Source organism: Tachypleus tridentatus, chromosome 6 (genome assembly GCF_004210375.1).
Source record: "Tachypleus tridentatus isolate NWPU-2018 chromosome 6, ASM421037v1, whole genome shotgun sequence".
NCBI classification, from domain to species: domain Eukaryota; kingdom Metazoa; phylum Arthropoda; class Merostomata; order Xiphosura; family Limulidae; genus Tachypleus; species Tachypleus tridentatus.
The window spans coordinates 148,957,794-148,985,634 of NC_134830.1; the positions used below are offsets into that span (position 1 = coordinate 148,957,794).

The 27,841-nt window shown below is 35.2% G+C and overlaps 1 protein-coding gene across 4 annotated transcripts in view; it reads left to right on the plus strand.

The window, feature by feature from the left end:
- The window catches only part of LOC143253991 (plectin-like), a 116,420-nt gene that overhangs the window by 37,277 nt on the left and 51,302 nt on the right, over nucleotides 1-27,841 (plus strand). The window contains exon 1 of one of the 4 annotated variants that reach the window (XM_076508680.1): nucleotides 18,297-19,937. The exons of the other annotated variants lie outside the window; for them this stretch is intronic. Coding sequence (XP_076364795.1) covers nucleotides 18,816-19,937 — 1,122 coding nt within the window. The 5' untranslated portion in view covers nucleotides 18,297-18,815. Of the gene's footprint in view, nucleotides 1-18,296; nucleotides 19,938-27,841 lie in introns of those variants that run through there. 4 annotated transcript variants of the gene reach the window in all.

The window sequence follows — 27,841 nt, forward strand, 5'->3', positions numbered from 1 at the left end:
GTAGTGACGAGCTGTTTAATTAATACACAGTTGTGGTTTGTTGTTTACCACACAGTAGTGACGAGCTGTTTAATTAATACACAGTTGTGGTTTGTTGTTTACCACACAGTAGTGACGAGCTGTTTAATTAATACACAGTTGTGGTTTGTTGTTTACCACACAGTAGTGACGAGCTGTTTAATTAATACACAGTTGTGGTTTGTTGTTTACCAGACAGTAGTAACGAGCTGTTTAATTAATAAACAGTTGTGGTTAGTTGTTTAACAGACAGTAATGGTAAGTTGTTTACCACACAGTAGTGACGAGCTGTTTAATTAATAGACGGTTGTGGTTAGTTGTTTAACAGATAATACTCGCCATTGGAAATGGAATACGCTGTTTTTTTCGGCATCTAGAATACATACAAAGTTATATAAATTAATGTAACTGTAATCTATATTTAGAGTGAACATTAAATACATGTTACACATGTTTATTGTTACTCGTACCATGATTTCTCACAGGAATTCTTGGAAACTTTCTATTAGTTACCACATCCACAACACAGTTAATAATGGTTACGTAGACTTGGTTGTCACTTTGTTCCTGTCAGAACTAACTTGCAGAAGACGTTAAAAGGGTTGGGGTTGTTGACAAAAAAAAAATCACTTTTCTACCATCTCAAGGCAAGACTGTTTTGGTAGGTGGGGTGGAGATTATACGAGGGACTACGGGTTGTCTCTGGTAAACGTAGGGTAAAAAAACAACAACAAAGATCGGTAAGAAGTAAACAGATGCTGTGCTGTTCTTATCCGTCCTGTAAAGAATTCTAAAATATAAAACTAAATATTGAATTCTTACATATTAACACTTAATAACTTTTAAGTAAACACCTAAAAGTTGCCACTAGTTTTACAAATGAGATTATGTTTATTTCATAATAAATTGCAGTTTTGGAATCAGGCGTTTCTTTTAGTGGTTATGAACAGTTTTTATGGTTAAGAAAAGAGGTGCTTTTCGGACATAAGAGCAGAAACACAGAGGCTTGAGCCCAACTCACCCATTCCCTGTGTCTTTCAGTGACGTAAGCATAAATCAGTTTTCTCACGTGAGGACCCCCTGAGTTCTGTCTGTCTATACGTTCGTGTCTACAAATAAAATGTAAGCTAAAAAAAATTATTACAACTACATGTCGGTGTAAAATAAAGGTATCCAGTAAGTTCTTGTATTACGTGCTATCAAACACGGTAAAAATAAACACACCGATAATAATTACACTTAACTGAAATCAAATACTTGTTTTTGTAGACCATTCAGAAGAGGTATTTTGATAGAAAATTACTTCACTTGTTATGTTATACTGGTCTTTATTTATATTAGACACGAACATGCTGACCTTGTCAACTTGATATTTGTCTCAAACTTCTTGCTATTTGTTTAAAGACTCGATAAAGGACGTTTATCATAATTCAAAAGGTAAAAAAAGACCTTTATTATAATTCATGATTAGGATGCCTTTATTGTACTTTATGTGCTTGTTTTTTAACTGAAATTAAAAAATATGTAACTCACGTCAACGTTCCATGTCTAAGACATTGGAGAAATGTTACGTGGAAACCCTATAATCCATGTACAGTATTACCCTTTAAATGGGTGTCTGTTAGAAAGATAGTTTTGGAATGTTATTCGTGTCTTACGACTGAGCGTGGCCTAGTGGTTAGCGTGCCGGGATGAGAATCCCTGAGCATCGCTCCACATTTTTCAGCTGTGGGTTCGTTATAAGAGTGACAGTTATTCGATTCAAAGAGTTTGGATAATGTCCTTTTGGCCATATGTCCGGCTAATCGCCTAGTGGCTACCTTCTCTCCTATCAATAGTCCGGAGTCCAGAGTGTAATCCAGCTTTTAAAATACAAGCATTTTTAGGTTATAAAAAATTTAAAATTACATAAAATTTTCAGGGAGTAGTTGTATTACATACCATTTTCAGGGCTAGCAGTGTGCTTATTTCTCAACTGAATAGCTGTCGTTTGTTATCAACACTTTACAAAAATATGGTGTCGCAATTTGTTTTCTTCAAATACCAGGCTGTTGGCTGAGAAATCAAGATATTGTTTTCGTTTTTCTTTGTGGCTGTGTTGACAGTAACTTTACAACAGAGCAACACGAACTGTTGTTATTGTATACAAGTCGAACAAAGTTCACTGTTCGTACTATGCGCGACAACATGTGCGAAAACATGCATGACCACAACACCAAAGTGTACAGAGTGAGAGGTGTATGTTCACATTCCGAAACAGGTTCACACCCTGTAGTCTGGATGCCAGGTATTAACTTGTACATTTCTCAAAACTGTCGTCCTGTGTAAGCTTTATTTTTTGGGATTTACTAAATCGAAATGTTTGATTTATAACAATAACTTTTAGCCAACTACCTTTAAAACAAGACACACACGGATAGCAGAAAGTAGGGTTACGATGTTGATACCACACATGCGTAAAAATATGAGAATTTAACCCTAACAATATATACAACAAAGATAGAATATATGGTTTGAAATTTAACATTCCACTTTAGTTAAGGTGTGAAATTCTACACCCTAACAATCTACATACTAAAGAGAGACAGAAAGTAGAATTTCAAGTTTAACACCCTCGAGTTTTGTTTGTTTCTTGTGATAAAAGTTTTATTCCATATTGAAGAGAATAAATATATGTACAAAACTGAAAGAACATTTACGTTCGATCATTTATTAAAACTTCCACAGATCGGAATATAATCAACTGTAATTTGACCCCAATTGGGCCTGGCATGGCCAGATGGGTTAAGACGTTTATCTCGTATTCTGAGGGTCGTGGGTTCGAATCTCTGTCGCAGCAAACATGCTCGCCCTTTCAGTCTTGGGAGCGTTATGAAGTACGACCAATCCCAGTATTCGTTGGTAAAACAGTAGCCCAAGAATTGGCGGTGGGTGGTGATGACTAGCTGCCTTCCCTCTGGTCTTACACTGCTAAATTAGGGACGGCTAGCGCAGATAGCCCTCGTGCAACTTTACGCGAAATTCAAAACAAACAATTGACCCTAATTTACTAGCTGTTGTACAGTACGTATCACTCAATAGTTTCCGAATGAATCACAGCTGTCAACCTCGTGAAGTAGCTGTACGTTTACCGGCACGTGTCGTTTTCTGAAAGTACTTAACTTACCCACTGCCCCACAACTGTGGGCTGAAACTCACGTGGGCTCCATTTAAGGGCGTTTCCGTTCTATTTGGTTTTGTTAGATCTAGTAATTGATTTAATAAATTGCTCAATTATCACCCTACCATTACGACTACGGCAGTACATTTATTTTTTGTTACACCAGTTAATTTAATCGACAAGTACTGCTATCAGTGAAGGAATTTTAACTGAGACGTTTTAAAGTCTTCTCCATTTCAGTTATCACATAAACACCAGTTTGAGAACTGAAGACTTACTAGTACCATTGAAACCCCACATGTAGTAGAATGAAAGAAAAAACAACAACAACAACAACAAAAAATCTGAATATGGCTTCCGAGACTGGGACAACGTCACGGTAGGGGTGAGGAGGTAGCATGAGCCACCTCAGCTATTTTGTACCTCCCTTTCCAATTTTTCCACTGAAATTTACAACCTACAGAATAGCGTGGCACTGGCGGCATATCACCTGTGGGGTGACATGTGGTCTTTCAGGCGTTTTTGGTACCCCTACCTACTTTTTATAGTCTGGTGATTACAAATATATAGCATACCCTCGGGTACCAGGCAACTGTAGACGAGAGAAAACCCGCACATTGAAATCCATCAATGTGATAACTGCCACGACTTCTATATTGGAGAAACAAGTAGAAAAATGGAAACCAGATTCAAAGAACATAAAAAGTCACCTTCACACGTTTTCGAACACTGCAAGTCAAATAAACACAACATAACCATAGAAAACACTCAAATACTAAACAAAGAAACAAACATAAACAAACGCAAAATTAAAGAAGTCTTACTTATACAGCAACTTAAACCCAAAATAAACCAATACAAAGGAACACCTTTATACCTATATTAATATAATAAAATAAATAAAATTATATATTCAAACATCTAATACCGCCCTCTACATTCCGACACTCAGTTACACAACCCCTTTCAAACATGTGGTCAGTTACGAGTCAGTTACCTCTTTCTTTCTTTGTGAACCTGACGATGACCGAAGAAGGTCGAAACGTTGTTCGCTCTTCTATGTAAAATATTTTCTCAACCCAAATGAGCCGATTTTACATATATATTTCTCTACAAGTTGGTTTTCTCGACATCACTGATTATATAGTGTTTAGTTCTGTTCTCTTTTGTTTTGTTTTTGTTTTTTATATCAGAGTAAGAACCGAAAATGTTTGAAAGCTGCTTATTGTGAGTGACCATGGTAACATTGAGTGTAATAAAACAACCGAGATCATGAAAATATTCTGAATCAGATAGATATAATAATTTTAGAGATACTTGATTTATCTTTCACGACTATCTGCTTATCACTTTCAAAGTAAAGTCAAGACGTTCATTATCCTCTCCCAGAAACCCGTCCGTCTGTCATCGTTTCCCGCTCCTAGGATGACGTGACGTAAGTGCTAACGAGCATTACGTATAAAATGTGTTAATGCGCATAGTATTACAGTGAGTAATATGTTCGTCTTCAGTTAGTAGGTGGGATATAACAGCTTGGTTATGTTCTCTCTTCCCTCTCTAAAAAGACATGATTCGAAAGTAAAAACAGTAATATCTGCATGTATTTAGTATTGACTAAATCTGCAATAAAAATCGTTTAAGAGTTCTTTAATAACGGCCACAAATCACAAATATTTAGCAGATTGGTGTACGTTTCACAGATCTAGTTACTCCGTAAGAGACTCGTCAAACCACGACATAGCATAAAATTAGGATTGCACCAGAAAATTAGTTTACGTCAAAAGACACTACAATGTTATTGGGTGGGATCACGCTAGAGAGAGGACTAACAAAGACGGGTTGTGAAATAGGCTTAACAATGATGAGTTGTAAAGTAGGTTTAGTGACGACGGGTTGTGAAATAGGCTTAACAATGATGAGTTGTAAAGTAGGTTTAGTGACGACGGGTTGTGAAATAGGCTTAGCAGTGATGAGTTGTAAATGAGGTTTAGTGACGACGGGTTGTGAAATAGGCTTAGCAGTGATGAGTTGTAAATGAGGCTTAGTGACGACGGGTTGTGAAATAGGCTTAGCAGTGATGAGTTGTAAATGAGGCTTAGTGACGACGGGTTGTGAAATAGGCTTAGCAGTGATGAGTTGTAAATGAGGCTTAGTGACGACGGGTTGTGAAATAGGCTTAGCAGTGATGAGTTGTAAATGAGGCTTAGAGACGACGGGTTGTGAAGTACACTTAACGAAAACAGGCTATGAAGTAGGATAAGCGGAGATTGGTTATGAAGTAAGATATTTTGAAAGTAAAGACAGTGAAGACATTGTAGAATAGAACTGTTAAGTGGTAAAGCCAGAACTGATGTCTTATATTGCAGTATATTGTCAATAAAGGAATGTGGCAGTGTAGGGCTTTTGAAGTTTTGTCGTTGTTTTATTTTAAATATATATATATAAAACCATAAAACTGTGCAATGGGCTGTCTATACTGGGTCCACCACAGAAATCGAAATTAAAGGTTTAGCATTATAAACCTCTCAGCTTACCATTAATCTACCCGGGAAGGACGTGATTTTAAGTTTAAAAATGATAAAAAACATAAATGTTTCCGAACCTTTTACATAAAATGTAATTGTTCACCTGCTTCTTATTTTTAACAGTATTTAACTCAACGATGGTTGGTTTAGAATTGTACTGATTTATTTAATATGGTTGGGAGTTAACATGTTGTAACCGGACTACTGTCCTGCTCTTGGTTGATCATAGACACCGAATTTTTCTGTTTAGAAGCGGGTGAAAAGTATTCAGTTGTAATGCTTTTATTTGTTTTCCGGTTCATCTGGACAACTCTAAATCTTGTGAAATGATGAACTCGTAATAGCACTCGTATTTCATTTACTTAACTAGGCCTACAGTATCTCACTTCCTTTACTAGGGCTACATTCGTGAAGTATCTCGGTTACTTTAGTAGGCCTACATTCGTGAGTATTTCAATTATTTTACTAGGCCTACATTCGTAAGTATTTGAGTTATTTTACTGGGCCTATGTTTGTGAAAGTCTTCCACGTCTAACCTCGCTACCTTTCTCAACAATAAATTTAAGATTAACTTGGAATTTTTTTTTTATTCTTGTGTTTCTTGAATTTTTTGTCTGCGCCATTCGTGCGAGTAGTAACATTACTGACTAGTTTATCAAATCTGCTTTAAATTGGTATTGAAAATTTAGTTTATAATCTTATGTTTGTACTTGAACTGATACGTGTGTTTGGATGCTTCAGGTTAGTTTTCTTCCCTTTTCATGGATAGACAAACAGATAGAAAATGAAACGGATGAACTGTGATTGAGGTAGACGCACAAACATGTATATAGATGAGTAGGCGAAAGATCACAGACAGACACACGGTAGAAGTAGAACAGGAAAAACAAACATTTCAACAGATATAAAAAAAAAGAACAGGTTACACTATGTAAAGGCTTAACCGAACCTCTGTCTTACTGTTACACAACAGGAAATTCAGCATTAATATACGCATATCATTTATGTGGTTTCGATCCCGTCATTATCATCCGTACAAGTTGTTGAAGTTTCGAGTAACTGAGGTATAAAGGTATAAGACAATCCTGAAAATGTAACGTTTCTATTATCGGGTGTTAACCCTTGCCTGGAATAAAACATTCATGTTGCTTTGTAATTCGTGTTGGTGTGATACACGCTAATAATGGTTTGAACGAGCAGAGAAAAGTTGACCTAAAGAGACGCGTATTTGATGTCGCTCTGATATTTCTAATTTACTTGCGATAGATATTTGAAAAGAGAAGTGATACTGGACGTATTGCTTCGTGACGTACGTGGTAAAACGTTGTATTAGACTGTACAGTAACAAAACCTAAACCATGAGCAGGTGAGAACGGATTGATGGCAGAGAGGGCCACCTGGTGGAGTTTTATATTAAATTCGAATTAAAAGAAAATAAAGGTTTGCTTTTTGTCTAAAAACTACATTAAGACTCTTGAGATATATAGCGAGGCAAACATATATATATGTGTGTGTTTATACACAAATGTCGACATGTATACAGTTATATAGAGAGCTGATTTAAAACAACTTGTGTCAAAGACTGTTCATGTGGTGGAATACGATACCTTTTGTGGCTATCATCGATTCTATCAACTGTGTTGCTGGGTGTGACCGGTGAGTTTGAACAGAAACGTTGACCGATCTGGTTCAGTTGAGGTCACTTTGATTAAGTAAACATGATCTAATTTATTGACTCTGTTAAGTACTGTTTGTTTAGTTTTAAACTGTAAAAATCAGGGCTATCATATCTTACTTGTTCATAACCAAATATGAAGCTGTCGTAGGAGGACCGAGTACATCGTAGATCATTGGACGAGTTCACCCGAGATAGTCACGACGGCATGTCTCGTCTGACTTTAGTACCTAGGTTTGTTTTGTGATGTCGGCCTGTGTTTGAATGAAGTTTGTACGGAATGAAAGTAGAACAGTCTTGTGTCGATAGGCTTAGCTGTAAACAGGAAACCAGATGGATGTGACATCGTGTTCTGCTGGTGTCAGAGGCCCATCACATTAAACAGAAATATGGCACTCATGACGTCACAATACATTCAGTTGTGGTAGTTAAAACGCGATACTGGTGTGTAGCGGTTATTTCAAAATGACAGACAGAAGTGCCACGCTCGTGACCAAATATGATCATTTGTAATTAGTGATTTAATTAATAGAAGACTGTTAGCTAATGATACGATAATTTAGTCACGTGATCATATTTAGAGAAATTAAATAAAATGTTTGTGGTGGCTACAACCATGCATTGACATTAACTGAAAGTAAGTCGTATTTTGAAAGTGACGTCATTAACCGAGGATCCAGTCGTATCTAAATAATGACGTCATTATGTGAGTGTCAGATCATATTTTGGTATTAACATTGTTAAGCCACAGTTGCGCCCAACCTGCACCAAAATGTGTAATATCAAACACTCACCCTTAATTTTAAGTAACGGTTGTGGAATATTTTTCCAATATTTTTCAAGAAAATAATTATCTCTGTATCCGTCCATTCCTGCCCATCCTTTATCTGTTTCTTTTCATCCATCTCTCCATCTATCAAACCTCTATATCCGTCTATTTCATCCGTGCACCCATATTTTTATCCGTCCATTTATTACTATCCATCTCTGCGCATTAGATTTTCTCAGTATCTCTACATATTTGTCTGTCCGTCTGTAGTAATGGAAGTTACTTGCATATGTGTAGTCACTTAGCAACAGTGTGTAGCATAATGAAACAAACGGTTCCATAAATACAACAGTTTTAACCGTAATTCTTACGTCATCCACGTATAATACCGTGCTATGTGAGACGCTTGGTAATTAACATGCGTGCTAATGAAGCTAAAATTATTCGCCTTCTTTCACGGAAGGAAAAAAAAAAGAATCTGAGGTTATTCGTTGAACTCTTTCGTTTTGCACGTGGACGAACATCCGGGAGCTTGGTTAGAAAGTTTTAGCCTTACATGGATAACATGTTTGTTGCGTCATTGTCCTTACGGCTCCCTTCTGCGCTTAAAACTGCAATTCCGCCTACACGAGATGCAGAGCTCGTGCTCTCATTGTCAGTCACTACTACATTTAAGGGGTAAAAAATAACTAAATATCTTAGCTAACAAGCTGAATTAATTACTGTTGTTACCATGACAACGAGTCAGACATTTAAAAAAATAGGTGGTTTATGTGATTTAGTTAGTTTTTGATGGAGCTTTAGTATATGGTTTACATGATTTCTTTAGCACGAAGCTACACGATTATCTATCTATTTGCACTGTGCCTACTGTGAAAATCGAACTCAGAATTTTATTGTATAAAGTTTTCTGTAAAAGCCGTCTTTCTTAAATCACTGAGTTACTGGGGGAGGAGATAGCATAAGGCTTCGTTTGTTTGTGTAACTGGACGTATGAGTTTGAAAATTCCGGGTTCGCGACCCCTTGTCGAAAAAAGAACCGAGATCCATGGGTGCGCTGTTGTATTAATGGTCATTTCCCATTACTTAATCGGACGCCAGTAGCCCAGAAGAGTTGGCAGTGGATGCTATTGACTGGCTAGCTGCTTTCTCTTTTAGTCAAAATTAGAAACGTTCGATAACTGTTATGCAGCCTAGCTCACGAGGTAGAAAACAATATTTCTTTCATTTTGCAAATGTATAGTTTATAAAAAAATCTAGTTTGCCTCCGTACTCTGGCGTTCAGTTTGTGTTTCATTCTATTTATAATAAAGAGCTTTTACAATAAAATATAGAACATAATAAGTAACGAGTACTCATCCAAAGTTATCTTATGTTTGTTGTTGTTTCTCGATAAAGTAAATATTTACATCTTTATAAGTGAAGTGACCAGTAAGGAAGTTCAAACTTTGTAAAGTGTGAGGAACAAAGACTTAATTAGGGTTGACCAGCAAGGTTCGGACATTACGTTCCTCTTCAGGTTATGACCTCTCTCTCACTTTCTTTGTTTCTTTTACTTTTTAAACGGATGCGTAACATTTGACTTAACAGATAAAAAATTTAAACGAAGTTAATTGAAATTCCAGACATTTTTGTGTTTGATGTATTAAATTTTTAGTTGTAGTGGTTCGTTCTTTGATATAATTCAGTACTTGTTATTGGTGGAACTACATTCACTGTACACGGTTAATAACCGTAAAATATTCGGAATATGTGTTCGTCTACATATTAGCTATTGGCTACCACATAGAACTGCTTTTGGGTGTTAGGGTTTGGGTACCAAGCAGAGATCTACTTATGTATAAAGACTTGGCTACTAAAGAAACATCTGTTTATATGTAAAGACTTGGCTACTAAACAAACATCTGTTTATGTATGAAGACTTGGCTACTAAACAGAGATCTGCTTATGTGTAAAGACTTGGCTACCAAACAAACATCTGTTTATATGTAAAGACTTGTGTACTAAACAAACATCTGTTTATGTGTAAAGACTTGGCTACTAAACAAACATCTGTTTATATGTAAAGACTTGGCTATTAAACAAACATCTGTTTATGTATGAAGACTTGGCTACTAAACAGAGATCTGCTTATGTATAAAGACTTGGCTACCAAACAAACATCTGTTTATATGTAAAGACTTGTGTACTAAACAAACATCTGTTTATGTGTAAAGACTTGGCTACTAAACAAACATCTGTTTATATGTAAAGACTTGGGTACTAAACAAACATCTGTTTATGTGTAAAGACTTGGGTACCAAACAAACATCTGTTTATATGTAAAGACTTGGCTACTAAACAAACATCTGTTTATGTGTAAAGACTTGGCTACTAAACAAACATCTGTTTATATGTAAAGACTTGGTTACTAAACAAACATCTGTTTATGTGTAAAGACTTGGGTACTAAACAAACATCTGTTTATGTGTAAAGACTTGGCTACTAAACAGAGATCTGTTTATGTATAAAGACTTGGCTACTAAACAAACATCTGTTTATGTATAAAGACTTGGCTACCAAACAGAGATCTGTTTATGTGTAAAGACTTGGCTACTAAACAAACATCTGTTTATATGTAAAGACTTGGCTACTAAACAAACATCCGTTTATGTGTAAAGACTTGGGTACTAAACAAACATCTGTTTATGTCTAAAGACTTGGCTACTAAACAGAGATCTGTTTATGTATAAAGACTTGGCTACTAAACAAACATCTGTTTATGTATAAAGACTTGGCTACCAAACAGAGATCTGCTTATGTGTAAAGACTTGGCTACTAAACAAACATCTGTTTATATGTAAAGACTTGGCTACTAAACAAACATCCGTTTATGTATGAAGACTTGGCTACTAAACAGAGATCTGCTTATGTGTAAAGACTTGGCTACTAAACAAACATCTGTTTATGTATAAAGACTTGGCTACTAAACAAACATCTGTTTATGTATAAATACTTGGCTACCAAACAAAGATATATTTGTGTATAAAGATTTGAGTACTATATATAGATATATCAATGTGTTTTTATGTGTATTTCATGTGATGTATATCTTATTCCGTATAATTACACGTAAGTACTGAAACTATAGTTCATATTAGAATCTGTATTTTATTTTCTGGACATAACTACCTATTAGCAGGTTTCACATGTTATTTCCTGCTTTTCTGCAATTGAAAGGCAAAATATTTTTTTGTGTAGACAGAATATTTACCATTTGCTTCTAGTCTACAAAGAGAGCGCCAGTGACAATCAGCTATACGAATGTAGTTTGACCTTGTTGTTGGCTTCTTATTACCCACCCCTTACCCCCACATGCTCCCCCTTATTCTCAAAACTTAGATATGTAAGAGATAATTGCAACACTTTGATTTTCTGTTGTTGTCGGGAGAGAATAGAAACATTTTAAATTTCTTACCAAAGAGTTTGTTTTTCAAATAAAAGTACAGATGACCTTGGATTGAATGATAGCTCCAGTTACCTTTCTCTTACAAGACTCTGTCATGTGTTTCTTCTTCAACCGATTAAAAAAACCCAATAAAACGGGGTAATGTCACATGAACAGTCTCTCTTGTTTCCACCCATTATGAGGGGTGAATTTTTTTTCTCCAAAATTTAAAACAGGGAGTAAGTTTGATTACTTCGTGGATAGACCATTATGTCCTCACCTGGAGTTCGTTTTGTGCGTATGAGTTTGTTTGTGTGTGGAGATGATGCCTATAAAACAACCTCCATCCATCCCCCCAAACAACATACGACGTTTACCTGTTTCTGCACTCCGCGTGGTTTACACTAAACGTTTTAAATATTTTCCACGTTTTCTTATATATGCTGCGCAGAGCACAGTAGCCATTTGTGTAACTAATAAACAAAACTTTCTGGAAAACATTAACTCGGAGTTTTTAAAAACTACTATGACGAGAAAACCTGTATTGCAAAAATACAATGTAACAATATAGTAAAATTATAATACTTCTAAATACAATGTAACAACATAGTAAAATTATAATACTTCTAAATACAATGTAACAACATAGTAAAATTATAATACTTCTAAATACAATGTAACAACATAGTAAAATTATAATACTTCTAAATACAATGTAACAACATAGTAAAATTATAATACTTCTAAATACAATGTAACAACATAGTAAAATTATAATACTTCTAAATACAATGTAACAACATAGTAAACTTATAATACTTCTAAATACAATGTAACAATATAGTAAAATTATAATACTTCTAAATACAATGTAACAATATAGTAAAATTGTAATACTTCTAAATACAATGTAACAATATAGTAAAATTATAATACTTCTAAATACAATGTAACAATATAGTAAAATTATAATACTTCTAAATACAATGTAACAATATAGTAAAATTATAATACTTCTAAATACAATGTAACAATATAGTAAAATTATAATACTTCTAAATACATTATAACAATATAGTAAAATTATAATATTTCTAAATACAATGTAACAATATAGTAAAATTATAATACTTCTAAATACAATGTAACAATATAGTAAAATTATAATACTTCTAAATACAATGTAACAATATAGTAAAATTATAATACTTCTAAATACAATGTAACAATATAGTAAAATTATAATACTTCTAAATACAATGTAACAATATAGTAAAATTATAATACTTCTAAATACAATGTAACAATATAGTAAAATTATAATACTCCTAAATACATTATAACAACATAGTAAAATTATAATACTCCTAAATACAATGTAACAATATAGTAAAATTATAATACTTCTAAATACAATGTAACAATATAGTAAAATTATAATACTTCTAAATACAATGTAACAATATAGTAAAATTATAATACTCCTAAATACATTATAACAACATAGTAAAATTATAATACTCCTAAATACATTATAACAACATAGTAAAATTATAATACTCCTAAATACATTATAACAACATAGTAAAATTATAATACTCCTAAATACATTATAACAACATAGTAAAATTACAATACTTCAAATGTTGTATTGGTACACATTCCCAGTTACAAGTTTAGTCTCAGCTACAAACAGAAACACACTTTATATTGTATTGGTACAGTGACAAGTTTAGTCTCAGCTACAGACAGAAACACACTTTATATTGTATTGGTACAGTGACAAGTTTAGTCTCACCTACAAACAGAAACACACTTTATATTGTATTGGTACAGTGACAAGTTTAGTCTCAGCTACAAACAGAAACACACTTTATATTGTATTGGTACAGTGACAAGTTTAGTCTCAGCTACAAACAGAAACACACTTTATATTGTATTGGTACAGTGACAAGTTTAGTCTCAGCTACAAACAGAAACACACTTTATATTGTATTGGTACAGTGACAAGTTTAGACTCAGCTACAAACAGAAACACACTTTATATTGTATTGGTACAGTGACAAGTTTAGTCTCAGCTACAAACAGAAACACACTTTATATTGTATTGGTACAGTGACAAGTTTAGTCTCAGCTACAAACAGAAACACACTTTATATTGTATTGGTAAAGTGACAAGTTTAGTCTCAGCTACAAACAGAAACACACTTTATATTGTATTGGTACAGTGACAAGTTTAGTCTCAGCTACAAACAGAAACACACTTTATATTGTATTGGTACAGTGACAAGTTTAGTCTCAGCTACAAACAGAAACACACCTTATATTGTATTGGTACAGTGACAAGTTTAGTCTCAGCTACAAACAGAAACACACTTTATATTGTATTGGTACAGTGACAAGTTTAGTCTCACCTACAAACAGAAACACACTTTATATTGTATTGGTACAGTGACAAGTTTAGTCTCACCTACAAACAGAAACACACTTTATATTGTATTGGTACAGTGACAAGTTTAGTCTCAGCTACAGACAGAAACACACTTTATATTGTATTGGTACAGTGACAAGTTTAGACTCAGCTACAAACAGAAACACACTTTATATTGTATTGGTACAGTTACAAGTTTAGTCTCAGCTACAAACAGAAACACACTTTATATTGTATTGGTACAGTGACAAGTTTAGTCTCAGCTACAAACAGAAACACACTTTATATTGTATTGGTACAGTGACAAGTTTAGTCTCAGCTACAGACAGAAACACACTTTATATTGTATTGGTACAGTGACAAGTTTAGACTCAGCTACAAACAGAAACACACTTTATATTGTATTGGTACAGTGACAAGTTTAGTCTCAGCTACAAACAGAAACACACTTTATATTGTATTGGTACAGTGACAAGTTTAGTCTCAGCTACAAACAGAAACACACTTTATATTGTATTGGTACAGTGACAAGTTTAGTCTCAGCTACAAACAGAAACACACTTTATATTGTATTGGTACAGTGACAAGTTTAGTCTCAGCTACAAACAGAAACACACTTTATATTGTATTGGTACAGTGACAAGTTTAGACTCAGCTACAAACAGAAACACACTTTATATTGTATTGGTACAGTTACAAGTTTAGTCTCAGCTACAAACAGAAACACACTTTATATTGTATTGGTACAGTGACAAGTTTAGTCTCAGCTACAAACAGAAACACACTTTATATTGTATTGATACAGTGACAAGTTTAGTCTTAGCTACAAACAGAAATACACCTGATGTGTTATTATTACTTATGCATTTGTTACTACTTGTCGTATCAACGTGACATTTTTGTCAATATAATTATTCATGCATTTATTTTCGAAATTTCGAAACGACGTCACGATAGACGTTAACTTCGGCACTAGTAACTTTTGAAGTTGCCCTGTTTGCGAAAGACATTAATAAGGACGTTAATTTAGGCAGTAGGAACGTTTCAAGTTGCACAGTTTCTGAAGGACGTTAATTTAGGCAGTAGGAACGTTTCAAGTTGCACAGTTTCTGAAGGACGTTAATTTAGGCAGTAGGAACGTTTCAAGTTGCACAGTTTCTGAAGGACGTTAATTTAGGCAGTAGGAACGTTTCAAGTTGCACAGTTTCTGAAGGACGTTATTTTAGGCAGTAGGAACGTTTCAAGTTGCACAGTTTCTGAAGGACGTTAATTTAGGCAGTAGGCACGTTTCAAGTTGCACAGTTTCTGAAGGACGTTAATTTAGGCAGTAGGAACGTTTCAAGTTGCACAGTTTCTGAAGGACGTTAATTTTGGCTGTAGGAACGTTTGAAGTTGCACAGTTTCTGAAGGACGTTAATTTAGGAAGTAGGAACGTTTCAAGTTGCACAGTTTCTGAAGGACGTTAATTTAGGAAGTAGTGATGTTCAGGTCACAAACAACATGATACGACTCGTTCCTAGTGTACTTGTAACGTGGGCTATGACACAAAGATATGTATTGATAAGAAGAACGAAGTACACGTACCCGTATGTTACCATGAGCAGCTACTGCTGTTTATCACACAAATTATACAGACTCCAGGTTTGTACCTGTGATTACATATTCAGTCAAATGTGGTAAGTTAGGAATATACTAGGATTCAAGTCAAATGATCAACATTTAAGGCTTGTTGAAACGTTGAAAGAATGTTTGTTTGTTTTGTTTTGAATTTTGCGCAAAGCTGCACGAGAGCTATCTGTGCTAGCCGTCCCTAATTTAGCAGTGTAAGACTAGAGGGATGGCAGCTAGTCATCATCACCCACCGCCAACTCTTGGGCTACTATTTTACCAACGAATAGTGGGATTGACCATCATATTATAACGCCCACATGACTGAAAGGGCGAGCATGTTTGGTGTGATGTGGAAAGAAACGTGGTCAAGTGGGGAGCCGAAATTCTTCCATATAATGAGAACCACGGAACACTGACTTTTCTTGCATATAGTAAGAACCACTGAACATGGACTTTTCTTGCATATAGTAAGAACCACAGAACGTAGACTTTTCTTCCATATCATGAGAACCACGGAACATGGACTTTTCTTGCATATAGTAAGAACCAAAGAACATGCACTTTTCTCACTCAAGCAACCTTTAAAATAAGAACCATTACAGCACTGTTTACGGTGTAACGCACACGCACACACATTTATTTACTGAGTTCTTTTATCTGAAAATAAAGACAAGCAAAATTCTGTACATTACTATGTTATTGCATTACGTTGTTGAAACGTTTTCACGTATCTATCTGTTAAACTGCCTGTCACGCTTTTGAAACGTTTTCACATATCTGTGTGTTAAATATTTACTGCTTTTACACTCTCGAAACTTTTTCACATATCTGTGTGTTAAACATCTGCCTGTCACGCTCTTGAAACGTTTTCACTTAATTTGCGTGTTAAACCGTGAACTGTCAGTAGGACGTAATTTAGTCCTCGATACACTGGCGTCTTACCAGTTAGTGTTGACGAACTGAGAAATTATTCATTACCAGATGAGAAGTTAGTCGAACTTCATGTTGCACATGTGTGAAATGTTACGTGCAATAGGAGTTTCCAAGTATTAGTGGTAAGGGGAGAGATGACTAATTTAAACAATATCCGCATTTGGCACCACCTGGTGATATCATAGTGAACTATGTTGCAAAGCATCTGTCCCTCTCTCCAGTTGTTTGGGTATATAAATTTGTATACCCGGGAGGGACAGGTACACTGGACGTCTTCCTCCTTCCTTTACATTGTTAGAGTGGACTTGTTAGTATATTTAAAGTAAATACATGAGGGCCAGAGTGAGGAACATAACTTAGGCCATTTTCAGGGCAATGTCCATGTATATTGTACTTTCAGATTTTCTAAGTATAGAACATAGGTGGCCTGTTTTATTTTAGCACTAGTATATATATATATTATTTGTTACTTTTTTTTTTATTTTTAATACTTAATTTTAACTTAAAGATCTGATGTACAAATTTAACGGTGAGAGGTGTTTAGGTCTCTCTTCATCATATATGCAATATCTTCTAGTTCACATAACAACTCGTTTTTTCTCCAATTTTTATCAAAATATTTTATTGTACTATGTAGAAGTCTATCTGTATTGTTTGTGTATTAGAGTATTTGTGCATGAACATTGAGGAAGGGGTTTTGGGTACTTTGTATGTTGATGTGATTAGTGTATTCTGTAAGGTTTGGAGTTTGGTTTGTATTTGTTTTTTACTTACGTTAATCCATGCAGGAGCTGCATAGTCTATTGCTGGTCTTATATGTGTTTTGTATATTTTAAGGATGGTTTCAAAGCATCTGTCGCTGCCCTTCACACATATCCATCAAATATGTGAACCCGACCGCAGATTATTTTGATTGTATGCTGATGCTGCCCCCTACCGGACGTTACTGAAAGTGTGTATTATTTATAGACGTGACTTAAATCTTGGTGGATATTTAATTAGGCTTATCTTAAACTCTTAACTTTTCACCTTTTCACTGTCACTGATTTCATAACTAATAGTAAGTAATTCAAGATGATTAGCAAAGCGAACTACAACTGTAATTATTGGTTCTTGTTTATGTCAATGTGTGGCTAGCCATATTTTGATTTGGACAGGGAACCAAATTAATACATATTTGTAATTTTACACCAGTTTATTTGGGAGGTAGGAAAACGACGTACAGCGCACTCACTTTATTTATTTTTACTTTACGTGCAAATTTAGCTTTCCATAAATAAATATCTAATATTAGGATCTGGACCGGTGAAAACTGTAGGGTTAGGAAGCGATGGTGATAACTTAAAGATACAAACTCGTGAACTGTTGGTTTAAAACTCGTACAAGCTCAAGTACCACAGTTAACAAGTTCCACTCGGAGATAGGAACAACCTTGGACTTTGGGAGGACTCTACCTGGCCTGCATGGAACAGGCCACGTGATATCGATTTTACAATGCCTGCTTCGTTACCGCATAGTTCATCGCGAGAGTAATACCCTGGTGGTGACTTTTTCCGCATAACGTAACATTGCAGTAGCCTTTGTAGCAAAGGGTTATTTCGTCACGTTCTCTGTATAGACTCAAAGTTAGCATACAACGTCTCTCTGAAAGTGGGTGTTAATGGGTGACGACAGTTGACTAGGATTATGAAACTCGTGTGTGTTCAAGGTTGAAGATTTTTCCCGAGATCCTTTGAGACTAGTGACTGGAAGATCCTTAACTTAGAGGTAGGATCGTGAACAATGTGTCCATAGTCTCCTGAGGAAGAATTATTTCCATCAGGAGATAAGATGTTGATTTTTAACGCTTCGATTTAATAACGTATATCAGGCATGAAAAACCGACCTTGAAAAAAAGGGTGTAACGTAGTGTTAGCCGCTGAGTTACGTAGTGTTAGCTGCTACACGTAGAAACAGTTAAAGTTGAGGCGGTGCTGACATTAGTAGACTTTATTCTACAGTGTCTGCCTGTCTGACTATCCTTTTTTATGTTTGTTTTGGTGCTTGTTTTCTGTGTAGAATAAGCGTCAGCTAGGTTGGATTTCACTGTTCTAAAACAACAAGGCCTTCTGTTTTTCCTGTAAAAATCTCGAGTGTGGAGAAACTTTAACTTAGAATTATCGGTGTAGGAAGGTTTAGATGACTACACGCGAATATGAGGAATGTTGTGAGATGCTCTGTAACGCAAACACTTTAAAACATTATCTTTGCTGCTCCAACTCGAAACATGCAGCGCTCATCAGAGCCTCCATTCCTGGAGCGAGACGACACGTCTGTATCCCCTACCGGTCAGGCTGGTGTTAGGAAGGAAAAGGCCCCGTCCGTGCTGGGAGGGTCGAGACCGGCTCTATTACCAGACAACAAGTGGGAACTTGTCATTCCAGCTTTGAAAGTGGCGTCTATAACGTCGATCGTGCTGGCCCTCTCGGCTAGCTTCACAGGTGTATATCTGTTCATTAACAGTGGGACCTCTCAGCCGAAGGAGCTGCACTGCTCGCCTTTCCAGGCTCCTCTCGCTGGCCACCAGTTTACCTGTGGACCCAGTGAGACTGGACACTGTCCAGTGGACTGGGTCGCAAGTCTTGCGGGCATTGTTACTTTAGTGAACTTCTTTTTCGCTGCCCTGTTTTGGGGCTTGCTCTTGTGTAGTAGCCCCAACATGTTTACTCAACACCACACTATGGGGTCTCGGCAACCCCAGGATCCGGATACCCTGGTCGAAACGACTTCTTCTTCGTCCTGTCAGGAGTTCCAGTCATCATTCAGCACAAGTGAAGTACGGACCGTCCAAACCTCGCAGGTTATCCGCAAGACCACGATACTGTCACAAGGAGATGGCAAGCAGACAGCCACTACGAGCAAAGTGACCACCCCCGGACGAACGGTCACAACACACCACGTGGTCAAACAAGAATCTTCTTCCACGGGTCACACTGACAACGGCGACAAAAAAAGCAAAGTCCAGCATCCCAAGAAGACCCAAAGAGATGACCAGCAAACAGCCACCACCAGCAAAGTGACCACCCCCGGACGAACGGTCACAACACATTACGTGGTCAAACAAGAATCTTCTTCCACGAGTTATACTAACCGCGGCGACAAAAAAAGCAAAGTCCAGCATCCCAAGAAGACTCGGGGAATGACCCAAGGAGATGACCAGCGGACAGTCACTGCCAGTGAGGTGACCCCAGGAGAAACGGTATCAACCCAGTACGTGGTTAAACAGGAATCTTCTTCCACAGGTCACACTGACCACGGGGACAAAAAAACCAAAGTCAAACGTGGAAGAAAAGCCAAGGGAACGAATCAGGTCACCAAAACACCAGCGGAAATTACTCAAGTGAAACAGGTGGGCTTATTTAAACTTTTTTTTGGGGGGGGGGATCAAACTGTGGGATTTTCTTATATTGGTATAGAAATAAACTTGTAATATGGTAAAGTATAATTTTGGAAATTCACTTGATTTCTAATAAAACAGTTAGTTACATTACACTATGTAACACAAATTTTGTTCCTGGATAGTACGTGTTATTTCTTTATTGCTTACGTTGTAAAAGTACAGAAAATGGCCATTATTCCCTTCAAACATTGTTTTTGTGACCTGGATAATGAAATTTAGAAATTAACCTATTTTCTATGTAAAAAACGGGCAAATTTGCACATTTTCATTTACATGAGGTCTGAATAAAACAACTCATGAATCAAGATTTACATGTATTTATACTAAAGTTATACAAAAATGTTTAGAAGTGAGTAGTTTTTCGAGATTTGCGATTGCAATGTAAATCGCTTTCACGTATCAGTCCCCAGATATGGTCTTCTATGGTGTTTTCGTTATACGCTCCCAGGTTACAAAAGCAGAGTTTGAAGAGAAAAAATAGGTGTTTTCCATTTACTTTAGCAGTTGGAAAATAACACTTTCTGCCCCGGAAAAAGAAAAAATAAAACTTTTGTTATATAGTGTTATTTAAGGGAAACCTACCGTCTCTTAAACGCTAATGGTGTTTGGTTTAGGTTTTGATTTTTGTTTGTTTCGTAGCCTAACCCCATAGTAACACAGTATTTACTTCTTGGTGCTCGTAACGTTGCGTGACATGAAAACTAAGGGAGAATCGTCATATCGATGTGTCAATTAATTCTTTAATATCGCTTATCGAAGTTGTTCTGCGGAACAACACAGAATCAAGTATCTGCGCTGTGCCCACCACGGGTATCGAAACACGGGTTTTAGCGTTTAAGCCATCAGACTTACTGCTGAGCTGTTGGGGAATGGAGATGTTTAACTTGTGATTCTGTGATGTAGCTCGTGCTGATTTCAGAACATCGGCTTGTGGCTCAGTCGATCAACTTTATGAATTTGTGATTCTGTGATGCAGCTCGTGCTCATTTCAGAACATCGGCTTGTGGCTCAGTCGATCAACTTTATGAATTTGTGATTCTGTGATGCAGCTCGTGCTGATTTCAGAACATCGGCTTGTGGCTCAGTCGATCAACTTTATGAATTTGTGATTCTGTGATGCAGCTCGTGCTGATTTCAGAGCATCGGCTTGTGGCTCAGTCGATCAACTTTATTAATTTGTGATTCTGTGATGTAGCTCGTGCTGATTTCAGAACATCGGCTTGTGGCTCAGTCGATCAACTTTATTAATTTGTGATTCTGTGATGTAGCTCGTGCTGATTTCAGAACATCGGCTTGTGGCTCAGTCGATCAACTTTATTAATTTGTGATTCTGTGATGCAGCTCGTGCTGATTTCAGAACATCGGCTTGTGGCTCAGTCGATCAACTTTATTAATTTGTGATTTTGTGATGTAGCTCGTGCTGGTTTTAGAGCATAAGCTTGTGGCTCAGTCGATCAACTTTATTAATTTGTGATTTTGTGATGTAGCTCGTGCTGGTTTTAGAACATCGGCTTGTGGCTCAGTCGATCAAGTTTATTTCAGTTAATTGGTAAATCTGTTTTTTTTCTTAGCTATATATTATGTTAAAGAACTGGTTGGAAAATCTGGTTTATTGTGTGGTTAAAGAAGTGGTTGGTAAATCCGGTGTGTTGTCTTAACCAAGTTAAGAATCGAAAACTGAGGGTCGAGGGTTCGAATCCAGCTTACACCAAATATGTTCGCTCTTTCAGCCGCGTGGGCGTTATAAAGTTATGGTCAATCACACTATTCGTTAGTAAAAGAGTAGCCCAAGAGTTGGCGGTGGGTGGTGATGACTAGCTGCCTTCCCTCTAGTCTTACACTGCTAAATTAGGGACGGCTAGCTCAGATAGCCCTCGTGTAGCTTTGCGCGAAATTCAAAAGAAATCTTAAGTCCATCGTTTCAAAATTAGTGACGGCTAGCCCAGAGCGCTGTCAAGTAGCTTTCTACGACATTCAACAAACAAACAAAAACTGGTTATGTTACTCAGTCATCACATGTAGGGTTCACTAAATATTATTGAACATTTATCTGATACCTGGTCCCTGAAATAAATCTGATGTCTTAGTTTCACCGAAAGGAAACGACCATGTTTAAGCGCCCGAACATGTCATCTGTTACCAATTGACATTCGATCATTTCTCTCTGGGATATTCACATCAGGCAGCTGAGAATACACACATCCAATGGAAAATTACTTAAATAACTAAATGAACAAAATACATCGATTTTCGCTTTTATTTTAGTTCTTTTACATTAAATGCCACCTTACGTTTGATATTTATCTTTAACTTTAGAAAATTTGTGAAACATTATATTATTCATACACGTAAACTATATAATGAAATATTTTTAAAATCACCTGTTTCATGAGTAATTACTCATCAGAGGGAGTATGGGCGGGGCAGTTGTAAATATAATTTTACTAATCATTTAATATAGAACATACGACTGGAGATGTTATGGTTTAAATTACTGAGACGGAAACTTTCGTTTCTTTAGACATATTTAGATAGTTATATGTATAACGGTAGAACTAAGTTGATATTTAAAGGTTCTGTACAAACATGTACTAAATATTGGTTAGCATTGATTGGATGGCGACACTTGACGTGTTTACACTACATAGGTTTATAGTCGTTACTAAATGGTTATTACTATTAGTTTGATTACAGTTCATAGGTTTATAGTCGTTTCTAAATGGTTATCACTATTTGTGTGTTTACAGCTCATAGGTTTATAGTCGTTTCTAAATGGTGATTACTATTAGTGTGTTTACAGCTCATAGGTTTATAGTCGTTACTAAATGGTTATTACTATTAGTTTGATTACAGTTCATAGGTTTATAGTCGTTTCTAAATGGTTATCACTATTTGTGTGTTTACAGCTCGTAGGTTTATAGTCGTTTCTAAATGGTGATTACTATTAGTGTGTTTACAGCTCATAGGTTTATAGTCGTTTCTAAATGGTGATTACTATTAGTGTGTTTACAGCTCATAGGTTTATAGTCGTTTCTAAATGGTGATTACTATTACTGTGTTTACAGTTCATAGGTTTATAGTCGTTTCTATATGGTGATTACTGTTAGTGTGTTTACAGCTCGTAGGTTTATAGTCGTTTCTAAATGGTGATTACTATTAGTTTGTTTACACTTCATAGGTTTATAGTCGTTTCTAAATGGTGATTACTATTAGTGTGTTTACAGCTCATTGGTTTATAGTCGTTTCTAAATGGTGATTACTATTAGTGTGTTTACAGCTCATAGGTTTATAGTCGTTTCTAAATGGTGATTACTATTAGTTTGTTTACAGCTCATAGGTTTATAGTCGTTTCTAAATGGTGATTACTGTAAGTGTGTTTACAGTTCATATGTTTATAGTAGTTTCTAAATCATGGTTACTATTAGTGTGTTTATAGTTCATAGGTTTATAGTCGTTTCTAAATGGTTATTACTATTTGTGTGTTTACAGCTCATAGGTTTATAGTCGTTTCTAAATGGTGATTATCTATTTGTGTGTTTACAGTTCATAGGTTTATAGTCGTTTTTAAATGGTGATTACTATTGAGGTATTTACAGCTCATAGGTTTATAGTCGTTTCTAAATGGTGATTACTATTAGTGTGTTTACAGCTCATAGGTTTATAGTCGTTTCTAAATGGTGATAACTATTAGTGTGTTTACAGCTCATAGGTTTATAGTCGTTTCCAAATGGTGATTACTATTAGTGTGTTTACAGCTCATAGGTTTATAGTCGTTTCTATATGGTGATTACTATTAGTGTGTTTACAGTTTATAGTTTTATAGTCGTTTCTAAGACAATGTTGGTGATCTTGTTAAATAAACAGTGTCAGTTCTAAGAGAGTTTTTTTGGGCTACTCTTTTACAACAACTAGAGAAATTGGTCATCACATTATAATCTGAAATAGGGAATATACTGAGTGACGAAGGTTGATCCCACGAGCCATCGAATGCGAATAGAGTGCCCTAACCACCAAGTCTTAAGAGAATGTAACGATGTTCCTTTATAATGAGATTTGAATAAATTAACAACAGTACGAGTTAGTTATTGTTTATATCGTACCGTTAATTTAGCCTCTGCTGCCACTCAGATGTCACAGGGCGTGATTGTAAATCCGAAGGCTTATGGCTGGCGTCTCGACGCAGCAAAAGTATGATCTTTACTTTGGGATTGTGGATGCTTTATAGGTGTGATGGGCAAATCCGACTGTTGGATTAGTATAGTGTAAGAGATGGCAGTGGGTGTTGTTCACTTGGTCTCTTTACTTTCGTCTGTCACTTTAAAATTAGAAATTGCTAGTGTACATTGCCCTTCTGTCAGGGATTGTTAGTGTACATAACCCTTGTATAAGGGACTTCTAGCGTATATAATACTTTCACATGAAGGCGATTAGTTATACTGGTAAACCGTGGTGTGTAGAGGCTAGAATTGCAGTTTACCATTACGTGGTTAGCGTTCGTGGATTTTGAATAGAATGGTATATATTTCAAGCGAACTGTAGCCAGTAACACATCGCTGAGATTCCAGTTTTGGTAGGATACGTGACACGATGTAAGACCTAAATACTCTAAATTTGAAACTTTTTTTACATCTCACTTGGTGATAGCGGAGGTGATAACAGAATTTAGTTTGTGATTAGAAGGATGAGAAGATGAACGTAACTAGTTAACACATATTTTATTTCCTCAGGACTTTATATAACACTTAACACATATTTTATTTCCTCAGGATTTTATATAACACTTAACATATTTTATTTCCTCAGGATTTTATATAACACTTAACATATTTTATTTCTTCAGGATTTTATATAACACTTAACACATATTTTATTTCCTCAGGATTTTATATAACACTTAACATATTTTATTTCCTCAGGATTTGATACAACACTTAACACATTTTGTTTCCTCAGGACTTTATACAACACTTAACACATATTTTATTTCCTCAGGATTTTATATAACACCTGACACATTTTATTTCCTCAGGATTTTATATAACACTTAACACATTTTATTTCTTCAGGATTTTATATAACACTTAACACATATTTTATTTCCTCAGGATTTTATATAACACTTGACACATTTTATTTCCTCAGGATTTCATATAACACTTAACAAATATTTTATTTCCTCAGGAGTTTATATAACACTTAACACATATTTTATTTCCTCAGGATTTTATATAACACTTAACACATTTTATTTCCTCAGGACTTTGTACAACACTTAACACATATTTTATTTCCTCAGGATTTTATATAACACTTAAAACATATTTTATTTCCTCAGGATTTTATATAACACTTAAAACATATTTTATTTCTTCAGGGTTTTATATAACACCAGTCTCTGTGACATCTATTACGGTGTTGCTTTCAGTTTCTGATTAAAGTGTGCATTTTCAACACACAGTATGGAGCGAACATTTACGAGGCAAAAAGATAGAGAAAGATACAACACACTGCGCCCTCTGTGTTATTACAATATCTTTAGAATATTTTCACATGTTAATCGGACTTTGGTTTAGTTTAATAACTTGTCGTGGTGGTTCGTTCTTCATGTATTCTTTGGTAACGAAGTAACGTATTAATTCACTGAAAGGCTTTTGATTCTGTTAATCATAAAATATTGTTAAATAAATTATCTTATTATGGTTTTAGAGGCATTGTTTTTGATTGGTTTTTTCCTTACTTTCACAATAGAAAGCAATCGGTTTGTATCCATAATAATTATAGTGATTGGCTTACAATTAATGTTGGAGTACCACAAGGTTCTGTTCTGGGCCCTTTATTATTTCTCATTTATATAAATGATATTCTTTACCAACAGTTTTTTGGAGATATCCAAGCCTATGCCGATGATATTGCTGTTGTTTATAGTAAGCCAAATCTAATTAATGAAGCCATTATTTCTAGTGATCTTAATAAAATTAAAAATTGGCTTTTCTGTAATGGCTTATCCTTAAATATATCTAAATCTTTTCTTCTTCAGTTTAACCTTTATGGTATCATTCCAGCTTTTCCTTCTATTTTTTATCATTCTAGTGATTGTTATACTTACCCTAATTGTAAGTGTCCCAAATTGACTCAAGTTTCCTCTGTTAAATATTTAGGAATTATTTTAGATCGAAAATTAAATTGGCAATTTCATATTAATTCTTTAGTTAATAAATTAAAATATAGTTCTATGCTAATTTTTGAACTTAGTCATTGTGCTCCTTATCATATTTTGTTAAGTGTATATTATGCTCTCTTTCAATCTTTCTTACAATATTGTATTTCAATTTGGGGTCGCACATATAAGACTTTTTTAATTCCTATTCACAAGTTGCAAAAAAGTGTTTTCTCTCTTATTTTTACTCATAGGCTTGATACCGATTTCAGTAAATTTAACTCCCCTCTTTCATATGATAAACTTTATTTATATTTTTTAGCTTTATCTACATTGCATGTTTCTTTTAATAGGCCTTTTAAAGTCACTTCATATTTTACACGACTTCAATCTTTTTTTCCAATTAATGTACCCATACCACGTAAAACAGTTACACTTCATCAATATCTTTATTTGGCACCTCGTATTCATAATTTTATTCCTTATAGTATAAGATCTTCTATTAATCGTGTTAATCAAAAGAAATACTTAAAACAATGGATCTTAAATACTGATGATAATATTCTGGGAGCTTTATATTGATTTTGTAAGTTTTGATTTTACTTTATTATGCGTTTAACCATCACAGGACGAGTTAACTCTTTGTTGATGGTTTTATATTGATATTTGATTTTTTGTGTCTAATTTATTGCTTAATAAATTTATTATTATATTATATTTATTATTGTTTCTATAACCCTACAAACAGAACACTTTCAAGGGTTAGACGTTTCTTTACCAAGAACAAACTTGGTGCTTGTATCTATGTTTGTGTCTTCAGTTAACATGTTTTCCGTTATCCATACCTTATATGGTCTATGTTTATGGTCACGTTAACTTAAGCATGAACAAATGAATAACACAGGTTGTTTGTGTAGACGTATAACGTGCTTTTGATTGGATACATTAACTTCATGTAAGGTACTAAAACAATAGTGAGCTGAGCGAGGTGGAGTGTATACCTTTTCAGGCTTACTAGTTGCGATGAGCAAGGTTCATGTGATAAATAATTTGACACCAGGGGTCATTTAAGGTGGATGGGAAAGGTAGTCGCTGTTGCTGTTGTTGTTTTAGCGTAGATATAAACAGTGAACTCTCTGTGCTCTGTTCGAAAGGATAAAAACAGTTACTATACGTGTCTACACAGGAATATGAAGTAATACAGAGCCGTTTTAGGCCATTAGATTGCTGTACTTTTTTGTGGGCGTGATCAAGGCATATAGGTTTTGGTTTTGTTTACTCGTTTTGTATGAAGTGTTTTTAATACACGTCGAAAAGAAAGTTTTTAAATAAATGGCATTCAGAAGAAGGATATAAACAATAAATCATTGACTTGTGTAAATTTAAGCTAAAAATCTTAGACTTCTCAGACTCTTATTAATAATTGTTTCAATCTCAAGAAGTCTGCTGGCTTGTGACGCTAAATATCGAGTTTTGATACCTGTATTGTTTATTTTGTTTTGCGCTTAACACCAACCAAACCAAATCACAGGAAGAATAAAGATACACGTACATGCATTCCATATATAATAGCCTGAATACCAGGCACGAATACCAACGCCATAAAAGAGTGACGTGAAACTAGATGTGCAGAGTTGCGCCTTAACAAGAAACAATTTGAAGAAGCCAAATTTGTGTCAAATATAAACACTACAAA